At 41.6% G+C, this 13,840-nt stretch overlaps 1 protein-coding gene across 1 annotated transcript in view; it reads right to left on the reverse strand.

The window, feature by feature from the left end:
- Positions 1–13,840, reverse strand: part of LOC147029220 (uncharacterized) — a 108,210-nt gene that overhangs the window by 63,101 nt on the left and 31,269 nt on the right. Inside the window, exons 2-3 of the mRNA XM_085876588.1 lie at positions 12,653–12,947; positions 11,608–12,040 (exon numbers count right to left, since the gene is read on the reverse strand). Coding sequence (XP_085732714.1) covers positions 11,608–12,040; positions 12,653–12,748 — 529 coding nt within the window. The 5' untranslated portion in view covers positions 12,749–12,947. The remainder of the gene's footprint in view (positions 1–11,607; positions 12,041–12,652; positions 12,948–13,840) is intronic.

Consider the following 13,840-nt stretch of genomic DNA (forward strand, 5'->3'; position numbering starts at 1 on the left):
CAGATGGTCATTGGCAAACTTCAGACGGGCCTGGACATGCGCTGGCTTGAGCAGAGGGACCTTGCGTGCCCTGCAGGATTTTAATGCATGACGGCGCAGTGTGTTACTAATGGTTTTCTTTGACACTGTGGTCCCAGCTCTCTTCAGGTCATTGACCAGGTCCTGCCGTGTAGTTCTGGGCTGATCCCTCACCTTTCTCATGATCATTGAGGCTTCACGAGGTGAGATCTTGCATGGAGCCCCAGAACGAGGGAGCTTGACTGTGATCTTGAACGTCTTCCATTTTCTAATAATTGCGCAAACAGTTGTTGCCTTCTGTCAAAGTTGCTTGCCTATTGTCCTGCAGCCCATCCCAGCCTTGTGCAAGTCTACAATTTTGTCCCTGATGTCCTTATACATCTGTCTGGTCTTGCTCATTGTGGAGAGGTTGGAGTCTGATTGATTGAGTGTGGACAGCTGTCTTTTATGCAGATAATGAGTTCAAACAGGTGCAGTTAATACTGGAAATGAGTGGAGAATGGGAGGGCTTCTGAAAGACAAAACTAACAGGTCTGTGAGAGCCGGAATTCTTACTGGTTGGTAGGTGATAAAATACTTATTTCATCCAATAAAATGCAAATTAATTATTTAAAAATCATACAATGTGATTTTCAGGATTTTTGTTTTAGATTCCGTCTTTCACAGTTGAAGTGTACTTATGATAAAAATTACAGACCTCTATGTGCTTTGAAAGTGGGAAAACCTGCAAAATTGGCAGTGTATCAAATACTTGTTCTCCCCACTGTATATATATATATATATATATATATATATATATATATATATATATATATATATATATATATATATATATATATATATATATATATATATATATATATATATATATATATATATATATATATATATATATACATATTTGTCCTTTCGGAGTTTTCCATCGTGATTTCAGATGTGACAATGATTTTTCACAATACTAGTTCTGTAAAATGTAAAGTTAAAAAAACAAACCTCTTCGGGAACGCCCCTAAAAATTCTACTGAAAGGGGCGTAACCCACATGATGTCAACTGCAGGATTACAAAGGCTGCACGATAATTACTCGGGTTGGTGGTCTACGCGATTCTATTGGTTTTCTGTGTGTTTCCACATTCGATTGATCGACTCAATTGCTTCGTTCATTTCTGCTTTTAAAAAAAATCAAACATTTGGTTTTGAATAATGGATGACATGGACATTGATTTGTCTGATAGCGACAGTGAGTGTGAGAAATGAAGGATTTTGGTCTGAATCAGATGGAGAATTGTCAGATAACGTAGTCGCGGGAGGTGAAGTTCAAGCCTCTGGAAATGAAATACGGCCTGAGCAGTTCGAGCCTGAAGCAGGACAAGCAGAGGAAAATGGCAATGAAATTCCCGGCGTTCATTATAATCGGGAGGACATCGAAGGAAGACTTGGCAATAACAACTGGTGAGACAAAATCCTATTCGTAATTCAATAATGTAAATTCGACTTACATGCTGCTCGATATCAGAAATATTTTAGTGACGTGACGTGACCAGCGCAGCGGACATGTTGCACCGCGGCAAATTAATCACAAACAAGTCCGGCGCATCTCATCGGCCGTATCTCTCCGCGCATAAAACAAAGCAATATCGCTGTCCAGATACGATGAAAACTTGTGTGCAGAACACACCTTGCGACACAATTGTCTCGAGTAGTCCGATAAATCTGACGTTTTGTTGCATTTTTATTTCTTTTATTCCTACTGTCGTCATGTTGCGCCAGTAGAAAATAATGAAGAAAAGAGAATAATAAAAGAAAGCTACAGCACGTCAGATTTATCAGACTTGTCAGACGGATGACGGATTTATCGGACGGGTCGAGACTCCAGAGTTGACAAGTAACTTGTATGAGCATGCACACAATGTACAAGTCAATGTGTTAGAGTCCCGAGGCTCTGAGGCCGTGTTGTGGGACAGATAAATTTGTCTTTCATCGTTGTGCCAACATATTTTTCCCTGTTAATTTATAACAGCATTTTGGCAAATTGTTAATGAATAGCAAGCCAATGGAAGCAGTGCCTTCACTTTAGAATAAACCCATGTATGTCGAGTGCAGCCATACCTGGCTTGCATGGACAGGGGGTAGAACAAGTATTTGATACACGGCCGATTATGCAGGTTTTCCCACTTACAAAGCACGTCGAGGTCTGTAATTTTTTTCTCATAGGTACACTTCAACTGTGAAAGACGGAATCTAAAACAAAAATTCTGAAAATCACATTGTATGATTTTAAAATAATTAATTTGCATTTTATTGCATGAAATAAGTGTTTGATCACCTCCCAAACAGAAAGAATTCCGGCTCTCACAGACCTGTTAGTTTTGTCTCGAAGAACCCCTCCCATTCTCCACTCATTATGTGTATTAACTGCACCTGTTTGAACTCGTTATCTGCATAAAAGACAGCTGTCCACACTCAATCAATCAGACTCCAACCTCTCCACAATTGGCAAGACCAGAGAGCTGTCTAAGGACATCAGGGACAAAATTGTAGACTTGCACAAGGCTGGGATGGGCTGCAGGACAATAGGCAAGCAGCTTGGTGAGAAGGCAACTGTTGGCGCAATTATTAAAAAATGGAAGAAGTTCAAGATTACAGTCATTCTCCCTCGGTCTGGAGCTCCATGCAAGATCTCACCTCGTGGAGCCTCAATGATCATGAGAAAGGTGAGGGATCAGCCCAGAACTACACGGCAGGACCTGGTCAATGACTTGAAGAGAGCTGGGACCACAGTATCAAAGAAAAGCAAAAGTAACACACTACGCCGTCATGTATTAAAACCCTGCAGCGACACAAGGTCCTCTCTGCTCAAGCCAGCGCATGTCCAGGCCCGTCTGAAGTTTGCCAATGACCATCTGGATGATCCAGAGGAGGAATGCGAGAAGGTCATGTGGTCTGATGAGACCAAAATAGAGCTTTTTGGTTTAAACTCCACTCGCCGTGTTTGTAGGAAGAAGAAGGATGAGTACAACCTCAAGAACACCATCCCAACCGTGAAGTATGGAGGTGGAAACATCATTCTTTGGGGATGCTTTTCTGCAAAGGGGACAGGACGACTGCACCGTATTGAGGGGAGGATGGATGGGGCCATGTATCGTGAGATGTTCGCCATCAACCTCCTTCCCTCAACAAGAGCATTGAAGATGGGGCGTGGCTTCCAGCATGACAACGACCCGAAACACACAGCCAGGGCAACTAAGAAGTGGCTCCGTAAGAAGCATCTCAAGGTCCTGGAGTGGCCTCGCCAGTCTCCAGACCTGAACCCAAAAGAAAATCTTTGGAGGGAGCTGAAAGACTGTGTTGCCCAGCGACAGTCCCAAAACCTGAAGGATCTGGAGAAGATCTGTATGGAGGAGTGGGTCAAAATCCCTGCTGCAGTCTGTGCAAACCTGGTAAAGAACTAAAGGAAATGTCTGATCTTTGTAATTGAAAACAAAGGTTTCTGCACCAAATATTAAGTTCTGTTTTTCTGATGTATCAAATACTTATTTCATGCAATAAAATGCAAATTAATTATTTAAAAATCATACAATGTGATTTTCAGGATTTTTGTTTTTGATTCATTCTTTCACAGTTGAAGTGTACCTATGATAAAAAATTACAGACCTCGACGTGCTTTGCAAGTGGGAAAACCTGCAAAATCGGCAGTGTATCAAATACTTGTTCTCCCCACTGTATGTGGAATCGTACCTATCCCAGCAGGCTGGTTTCAATGAACAATTCAACAAGCAGTCATAGACTGGTACTTCAGAAATCGTCAACTTGACCTCTGACCTTATCTAATAAAAGCTGTCTCGAGAGAAGGTAGCGATGCAAACCAGAAGTTTCTACGATGATTCTGTACCAAACTATCAAAAATCAAATGTTTCACCTCACTGTGACCTTGACCTTTGACCGATTTTGACCAAAATCTAATCAGCACTCACCATCACCCTCCTGAATCACCTGGTGTAATTTCACATTGGTAGCTTCTTCCCTTCTCGAGTTATCATGCCAACAAACAAACAAACAAGCAGTCATAGACTGGTACTTTCGAAATCGTCAACTTGACCTCTGACCTTGTCTAATAAAAGCATGAATCAGTCAGAAGCCCAAGGGGAGCTTGAATTCTGAATTAATTGTGGTCTACGATTTTACACTGTGGTTTGCAAATAATGAGTCCCAGACAAAAACTAGATTTCTTATAAAATATTCCATTTTTTTTGTTTTTATTTGAAAAAAAGTGATTCAGTACCAGCAGGATATGCTAGATAATAGGTGTATGACTTTTCAGACGAATCTGATAAAAGACTTAATATATATATACATATATATATATATATATATATATATATATATATATATATATATATATATATATATATATCAGTTATTCACCTCTGTTCCAGAATTTCGACAACCGAGTTTTAAGCGTCCAAAGCGATCGCAAAAACCGAAGACAAAATTAAAATCGAAGTTAAAACGAACTCGTAACGTCGAGCGAAGCAAAAAAATCTCCATTTCTCCACGCAAAAACCTTAACGTCACTCAACGACGCGTCTGCTCGAGTGCATTGCATCATGGGACGACCCGTGACGCGTCGAGTGAAATATTTTTTTATACAATCTTAAAACGTCTCCAAAACATCCGATTTTTACCAGAATTTCGACAACCGAGTTTTAAGCGTCCTCAGCGATCGCAAAAACCGAAGACAAAATTAAAATCGAAGTTAAAACGAACTCGTAACATCGAGCGAAGCAAAAATACTCCATTTCTCCACATGAATTTACAGAATTATGTTTGACCTCACTGTGACCTTGACCTTTGACCGATTTTGACCAAAATCTAATCAGCACTAGCCATCACCCTCCCGAATCACGTGGTGTAATTTGACATTGGTTGCTTCTTCCGTTCTCGAGTTATCGTGCCAACAAACAAACAAAGAAACAAACAGAAATGGAAGTCATCAATATACTTACGAAATCTTTAGATTTCGTAAGTAACACGCAGTCATAAACTGGTACTGACGAAATTGTCAACTTGACCTCTGACCTTGTCTAATAAAAGCTGTCTCTAGCGAAGGTAGCGTCGCAAACCAGAAGTTTCTATGATGATTCTGTACCAAACCATCAAAAATCTAATGTTTTGGATGTTTGACCTCACTGTGACCTTGACCTTTGACTGCTTTTGACCAAAATCTAATCAGTGCTCGCCACCACGCTCATGAATCACGTGGTGTAATTTGACATTGGTAGCTTCTTCCGTTCTCGAGTTATCGTGCCTACAAACAAACAAACAAGCAGTCATTGACTGGTACTTACGAAATCGTCAACTTGACCTCTGACCTTGTCTAATAAAAGCTGTCTCTCGAGAAGGTAGCGACGCAAACCAGAAGTTTCTACGATGATTCTGTATCAAACCATCAAAAATCTCCATTTCTCCACGCAATTATATTATACCTTAGCGTAACTCAACGACGCGTCTGCTCGAGCGCACTGCATCATGGGACAACCCGTGACGCGTGAAGTGAAATATTTCTTCTACAATCTTAAAACGTCTCCAAAACATCCGATTTTTACCAGAATTTCTACAACCGAGTTTTAAGCGTCCTTCGCGATCGCAAAAACCGAAGACAAAATTAAAATCGAAGTTAAAACGAACTCGTAACATTGAGCGAAGCAAAAATACTCCATTTCTCCACGTGAATTCACGGAATTATATTTGACCTCACTGTGACCTTGATCTTTGACCGTTTTTGACCAAAATCTAAGCAGCACTAGCCATCACCCTCCTGAATCACGTGGTGTAATTTGACATTGGTAGCTTCTTCCGTTCTCGAGTTATCGTGCCTACAAACAAACAAGCAGTCATAGACTGGTTCTGACGAAATCGTCAACTTGACCTCTGACCTTGTCTAATAAAAGCTGTCTCGAGAGAAGGTTGCGACGCAAATCAGAAGTTTCTACGATGATTCTGTACTAAACCATCAAAAATCCAATGTTTTAGATGTTTGACCTTGACCTTTGACCGATTTTGACCAAAATCTCATCAGCACGAGCAATCACCCTCCTGAATCACGTGGTGTAATTTGACATTGGTGGCTTCTTCCGTTCTCGAGTTATCGTGCCTACAAACAAACAAATAAAACAAACAAACAAACGAACAAACAGAAACGGAAGTCATCAATATACTTACGAAATCTTTAGATTTCGTAAGTAACAAGCAGTCATAGACTGGTACTTATGAAATCATCAACTTGACGGTTAAGAGCCACAAAAGGTGAATCCTACAGCAGATCAAGTTGACAAGTTAATTTATCGTATACTTTTAATTAATCTATAAACTCGTATGTGAAAATACATGCCGTGGATTCAACACATTTCTCAACTGCAATTGCTCACTCACCCCAGCGAATCTAAATGGCAGCAGCAGCCAACCGATACATGATTGACATTTGGCATAGACTATGCAATTTTCAAACAGCACATATTGTGAACGACTCAATGTTTTGGAAACTAAATATATATTTTGTTGGAATGAACATTCAGTTTACGAAATGTTCTAATATCAATAAAATTTAAAGTTGTCAGTAAAATCTTGTTCAACATGTGCTGTTCCAAACATAGATATGATTAACATGCAAATTGACTTCAAAACGAGCGCGTAATGCCGTGTGTTACAATCCCCCTCCTTAACATAATCTTCAGTTTCGCCTCAGATATGACACCCGACATAAATCTCATAAAACATCCGATTTTTACCAGAATTTTGACAACCGAGTATTAAGCATACTTTACCGTTGCCAAAAGTGAAGACAGGATTGAAATTGACTTGAAAAAAATACCCCCGAGCGGGAGTGCCGGTCATCTCTGCTGGAGGTCGAAAGTAAGTAACTCTGTGCCAGACTGGAATAGGGGCAGTTCATAAAGTACGTACGCTCTACTTCTGGGTTTCAAAACCACCCAACCCCTCTGTATGTAGGCGACTGACCCCCACCCACCTCCTCTGTATGTAGGCCAGTGACCCCCCACCCACCTCCTCTGTATGTAGGCTCGTGACCCCCACCCACCCCCTCTGTATGTAGGCTAGTGACCCCCACTCACCCCCTCTGTATGTAGGCTCGTGACCACCCACCCACCCCCATATATGCATCTCATATCACATCACAATACTTGAAGATTACAACGAACTGTAGATTTATCTCAAATGTATCAGTAATTATTAACTATGATAATACAGTAATATGGAACAATTATTGACGTCCACAGATTCAACATCATGTCTAAAATGTTCCTGTGAACGGGGATATTTTTCCCCCTCGCGATGATGACAGGCTCACCTTCATCTTCTGAAACGCTTTCATGTAATCTGACACCACTTTCATAAAGTATGTATGCAGCCGTTGTACCACCCCCCCCCACCCCTGTATGCAGGCCGCACGCGGGCTTTAAACCACCCACCCACCCCTGTTCGCAGGCCGTACGTGGGCTTTAAATCACCCACCCCCTCATACATCGCTAATCGCTTGCAAAGCCAGCAGTTCCTTATGAACCGGTGTTTGTAAGTCATGACGATGCAGTTCCGAACGGTGTAATTTTCCTTTTTCTTTAAACATCACATCACGTCATTTCCGAAAATAAAAGTACAAATTGACATTCAAGACAATGTTAATGTCATAAATGAAAGCAAGTGTGCATATAAAGTTGTGTTCCATTGTTTTAGTTAAATCTGACAAAAGCTTCAAATATAACATTTGTCTCGGAGAGTTCCGGTTCTTAATTTAATACTTTTTTTTTTGTAGGTACTTCATGAACGGCCCATACAGGGAATCAGAACGAAGTTTGAAGGGCTACAAAATCGGAACGAGAGCAAATTTCAAAAAAATGGCTCACGTTTTTCTCGATAATAGTCCATAGTATCTGAATCACGAATAACATTTGATCTCTCTTGATAAATGAGGGAGGGGATACGATTTGAAATCAACGATTTTCGCAACTTTGACAGCCTCGTGACGTTGACCTTGACCTTGGACGACCATGAAAGTTATATCGTTGTGCATTTCTCATCGACCTCTATCCATTCCACTGTTGGTTATTTGTCTCCACTCGGTTTGATTGTGGACGGACGGACGTACGGACATACGGACAGACTTCGAGACTTATTATTAGGTCATCTCTACTGAGATGATAGAGATGACCAAACGGGCGCGTTATGCAGTGTGTTAGAATCCCCCTCATTCGCATAATCTTCAGTGCATAATGCCTCAGATACGACACCCGACATAAATCTCATGAAACATCCGATTTTTACCAGAATTTCGACAACCGAGTTTTAAGCGTCCGAAGCGATCGCAAAAACCGAAGACAAAATTAAAATCGAAATTAAAACGAACTCGTAACGTCGAGCGAAGCAAAAATCCACATTTCTCCACGCAATTATTTAATATTATTTTATCAAAGTCACAAAACTGTAATATTCGGCCATCCACCAACAATGTTAAAATAATCCGACGGCTCAGTGAGTCAGACATGCGACGATAACCTTTATTGGGATAAAAAATGACTTTTAAACACCATCTTTATCGAAAACACAGTCAGCGCGCACACGGGAAACCATACGTGACTCAATGTCGCGTCTGCTCGAGCGCACTGCATCACGTGACGACCCGTGACGCGCGAGTGAAATATTTTTTATACAATCTTAAAACGTCTCCAAAACATCCGATTTTTACCAGAATTTCGACAACCGAGTTTTAAGCGTCCTCAGCGATCGCAAAAACCGAAGACAAAATTAAAATCGAAGTAAAAACGAACTCGTAACGTCGAGCGAAGCAAAAATACCCCATTTCTCCACATTAATTTACGGAATTATGTTTGACCTCACTGTGACCTTGACCTTTGACCGATTTTGATCAAAATCTAATCTGCGCGAGGCATCACCCTCCTGAATCACGTGGTGTAATTTGACATTGGTGGCTTCTTCCGTTCTCGAGTTATCGTGCCTACAAAGAAACACACAAACAAACACACAAACAAACAAACACACAAACAGAGGACAGAAGTCATCAATATACTTACGAAATCTTTAGATTTCGTAAGTAACAAAAAAGCAGTCATAGACTGGTACTTACGAAATCGTCAACTTGACCTCTGACCTTGTCTAATAAAATCTGTCTCGAGAGAAGGTGGTGACGCAAACCAGAAGTTTCTATGATGATTCTGCACCAAACCATCAAAAATCAAATGTTTTGGATGTTTGACCTCATTTTGACCTTGACCTTTGACCGATTTTGACCAAAATCTAATCAGCACGAGCCATCACGCTCAAGAATCACGTGGTGTAATTTGACATTGGTAGCTTCTTCCGTTCTCGAGTTATCATGCCTACAAATAAACAAACAAACAAGCAGTCATAGACTGGTACTGACAAAATCGTCAACTCGACCTCTGACGTTGTCTAATAAAAGCTGTCTCTAGCGAAGGTAGCGACGCAAACCAGAAATTTCGACGATGATTCTGTGTCAAACCATCAAAAATCGTAACGTCGACCGAAGCAAAAATCTCCATTTCTCCACGCAACTTAACGACGCGTCTGCTCGAGCGCACTGCATCATGCGACCACCCGTGAAGCATCGAGTGAAATATTTCTTCTACAATCTTAAAACGTCTCCAAAACATCCGATTTTTACCAGAATTTCGACAACCGAGTTTTAAGCGTCCGAAGCGATCGTAAAAACTGAAGACAAAATTAAAATCGAAGTTAAAATGAACTCGTAACGTCGAGCGAAGCAAAAATCTCCATTTCTCCACGCATTTATTAAATATTATTTTATCAAACTCACAAAACCGTAATATTCGGCCATCCACCAACAATCCTTCCATAATGCGACGGCTTTGCGAGTCAGGCATGCGACGATAACCTTTATTGGGATAAAAAGTGATATGAAACACCATATTTATCGAAAATACCGTCAGCGCGCACACGCAAAACCTTAATGTAACTCAATGACGCGTCTGCTCGAGTGCACTGCATCATGGGACGACCAGTGACGCGTCGAGTGAAATATTTTTTATACAATCTTAAAACGTCTCCAAAACATCCGATTTTTCCCAGAATTTCGACAACCGAGTTTTAAGCGTCCGAAGCGATCGCAAAAACCGAAGACAAAATTAAAATCGAAGTTAAAACGAACTCGTAACGTCGAGCTAAGCAAAAATACTCCATTTCTCCACGTGAATTTATGGAATTATGTTTGACCTTACTGTGGCCTTGACCTTTGACCGATTTTGACCAAAATCTAATCAGCGCGAGCCATCACCCTCCTGAATCAAGTGGTGTAATTTGACATTGGTAGCTTCTTCCGTTCTCGAGTTATCGTGCCTACAAACAAACAAACAAGCAGTCAGAGACTGGTACTTACGAAATCGTCAACTTGACCTCTGACCTTGTCTCATAAAAGCTGTCTCGAAAGAAGGTAGCGACGCAAACCAGAAGTTTCTATGATGATTCTGCACCTAACCATCAAAAATCGAATGTTTTGGATGTTTGACCTCACTGTGACCTTGACCTTTGACCGATTTTGACCAAAATCTAATCAGCGCTAGCGACCACCCTCCTGAATCATGTGGTATAGTTTGACATTGCAAGCTTCTTCCGTTCTCGAGTTATAATTTTTTGGATGTTTGAACTCACTGTGACCTTGACCTTTGACCGATTTTAACCAAAATCTGATCAGCACTCGCCATCACCCTCCTGAATCACATGGTGTAATGTGACATTGGTAGCTTCTTCCGTTCTCGAGTTATCGTGCCCACAAACAAACAAACAAACAAACAGAAACGGAAGTAATCAATATACTTAAGAAATCTTTAGATTTCGCAAGTAACAAACACACAAACAGATGATGGAAATCATCAATATATTACGAAATCTAAAGATTTCGTAAGTAATAATTGCCTCGTGATTGTTGTGCATACACAGCACAGAAGCAGAATTTCTTTTCCGCGAAACAATCACAGGAATTACGACGATCAGTGAGATAGCAAACACATGTGCACAATGAATTTGTACGTACTTTATGCGGCGCGCGACATCTCGAGTCAATCCTCTCTGTGCGAGTTTCTGCAGATGACGTGAAGGCTGCGGTTCACTGAGGTCAACTTTTTAAGGGGCAGGGCATAGTAAGTTGTGAAAAGCACCAGAAATGTTCGAAATATTGGTCTAATTATCCCATTTTTTGATTAAAAAAAAGAAACATGGGTGATTTCTTCACTTGGAAGGTCAAGTTAATAGAAAATAACCAGAAAGTTTTGAGTGTCATGGGACCTTTAAATGTGCTGTTAAACATGGAACACTTTGGAATGTCATGTCATTTCAAGGAAAAATCATCGACTTCGGATATCAAGAATCTAAACGTCTTCAGCAACACAAAATTGTTCCCAAAGAGATTCCATAAGTTAAACACATAAGAAAAAAAAAAGTTTTTTCCATAAGAAAAAACACATTCATGGTTGAATAACAAGGTATTTCTTGACATACTCGTGTGTATAAAATAGTGACATACCAGACTTGGGTGTTAATCCATCATCCTGACAGGGGAATTCGCAGACATCACTGAAACCGATTCCATGGAAATCAGGAACATTTTCCAGCTGCACATTTTGGAATCGAACAAACTTTTGGCAGAAACTGGAAAGTTCTCGAACAACATTGTCTAGGTTGATGAACACACTTCCCAACAGAGAAGATCCTGCAAGCTGGACAACCTGTGGCTTCAAAAAAGATTTCGTAAATTTACAGAAGTCAGCGTACATTGCAAATTTAAATTTCTCTTTGGTGAGAGAGAGGAGCTCTGTTCGCATTGAATCGGAGTCGATACAAACTCGAAGAACCTTCTGATTCTCAATTCCAAGCACATTGATCACTGCTTGGGCTGTTTCTGCTCTCAGACCTTGTGATTGGAGCCATTCCAAGAAGTTGTCCATTTCATCGATGACCTGCCAGGGACATAATGGTAATGTTAAAATATACCATCAGAGATGGGGAATCCCACGCCATTGAAAAATAATTTTTAATCAGATAAGCGGTTTTCCATTTATTACAAAAAAAAAAATTCTCAGGATGGCCGCCCTTCAGCCATCTTGTTTTCAAGATGGCCGCCCCAGTCAGTCATCTTGGATCCGCCATGCCCAAAATCAACCGCCATTGAAAAATAATTGAAATCAGATTCGCAGTTTTCCATTTATAACAAAAAACATTTTTTTAAAGATGGCCGCCCCAGTCGGCCATCTTGGATCCGGCCGTGCCCAAAATCAATCGGGTTCTTCCTTTTCAGGTAATACATGTGTGACTCAAATTTCAAATCGAGATGGTGAACAGTTTATGAGTTATCGCACACACAGCTATAAATGTTGACGCACGGACGGACGGACAGCCGGACGACCTGGGTGACAACAATATCCCCTTCCGCCATGCGGCGGGGGATAAAAAGGAAACGTTGTACATGTTATTTTCTTTACTCTGTATTTTATCCCATCAATGTGGGGTTTACAGCCAGTTTGTTCACCCCATGTGGGCTGGCAGGATGGCCTTGAGGTGGGCACACTTGCCTCTGAGTTGTCCAGCTTGGGTTTGAATCCCGAAGCGGCTTTCAACTGCAACCGTCGTGTTTCACAGACAGGGAAAGGGATCAATGTGTGTGCCATCCTTCAGATGAACGTTCAACAGGGCATCCCCTCTTACAGCATAAGTTGGTGGATATTAAAGACCCCACGGCATCTTTCTTGAAGAGTAGGCGAGCTATCACTGGCACACTGCCCAAATTCCAAATTTCTTCTCTCATTTACAGGGGGCACTAAATCAGCGGCACAGCCACACTCGAAGCAATGATGTAACCAGCAGCCACTGCAAACAAAATGAAAGAATGATAAATGAAAGTTCCCCATCACCACCTCACCTCCACTCTTCCCCCTTGCTCTCCAATTATTGTTTCATGAATCAGCATTTAATCAATGTCCGTAACCAAAAAGGCAATTCATCAACAGGAACACCAAGGTTGCACAAAACAAGGACAAAACAAACAGAAAAGCCATGGCTGGGAAGAACCTCATATTCCTTTTCTTCTTCCTCATTTCGCTTTCACTGACACCCAGCAGGACGAAATACAAAACCTGCCAAAGGGCAGAGGAGCTCTTGAGCCAAAGCCATCCATATCTGGTGCTAACTGTATTTGCGGATGTCCTCCTGCAGTCGGTTGCCTTCCCGAGGAGGTTGGTCGCAGGATTTGCACTCCGGCCACCAAGAAACACTTCACTCTGCAAAACACACTGTTGTGTGTGTTGGGGTGGTGCTGTGGTGTCATCCACCAGAGTCTCCTCGGGTTGACCTGAGGCTGTTCCTTCGGGTGGCTGCTTGCAGTGTCCTATCCCTAAGAGATGGGGATAAGCCAGGCATCTGCCTGGGGTATGGTCTGACAGCGACACCTGGAGTACTGGTGGAATGCTGACACAGCGACGTGCTTCCAATGAATGAATGAATGAATGAATTTCCCTTCGCACAGCGTGAGGCCTGATGTGATCAATCTGCTACTGCCCCACATAGGGCCGGACCACACAAGACGCCGCACGTAAGAGTTGTCTTCAGACCCACTCTCCATTTGTTCAACATTTGAAAAACTTATGAGGGGGTAGCGAGTGTAGGCAGTGGTGATGGGTGCAGCGAGTGTTAGAAGTGGTGAGGGCAGGCAATGTTGAGGTGGTAGTGAGGGCAGGCAGAGGTGAGGGGGAAGCAAGGGTCTT

The sequence above is a fragment of the Eptatretus burgeri genome, chromosome 4 (assembly GCF_056783735.1).
Source record: "Eptatretus burgeri isolate ZD-2024b chromosome 4, Ebu_testis_v1, whole genome shotgun sequence".
Lineage (NCBI taxonomy): Eukaryota > Metazoa > Chordata > Myxini > Myxiniformes > Myxinidae > Eptatretus > Eptatretus burgeri.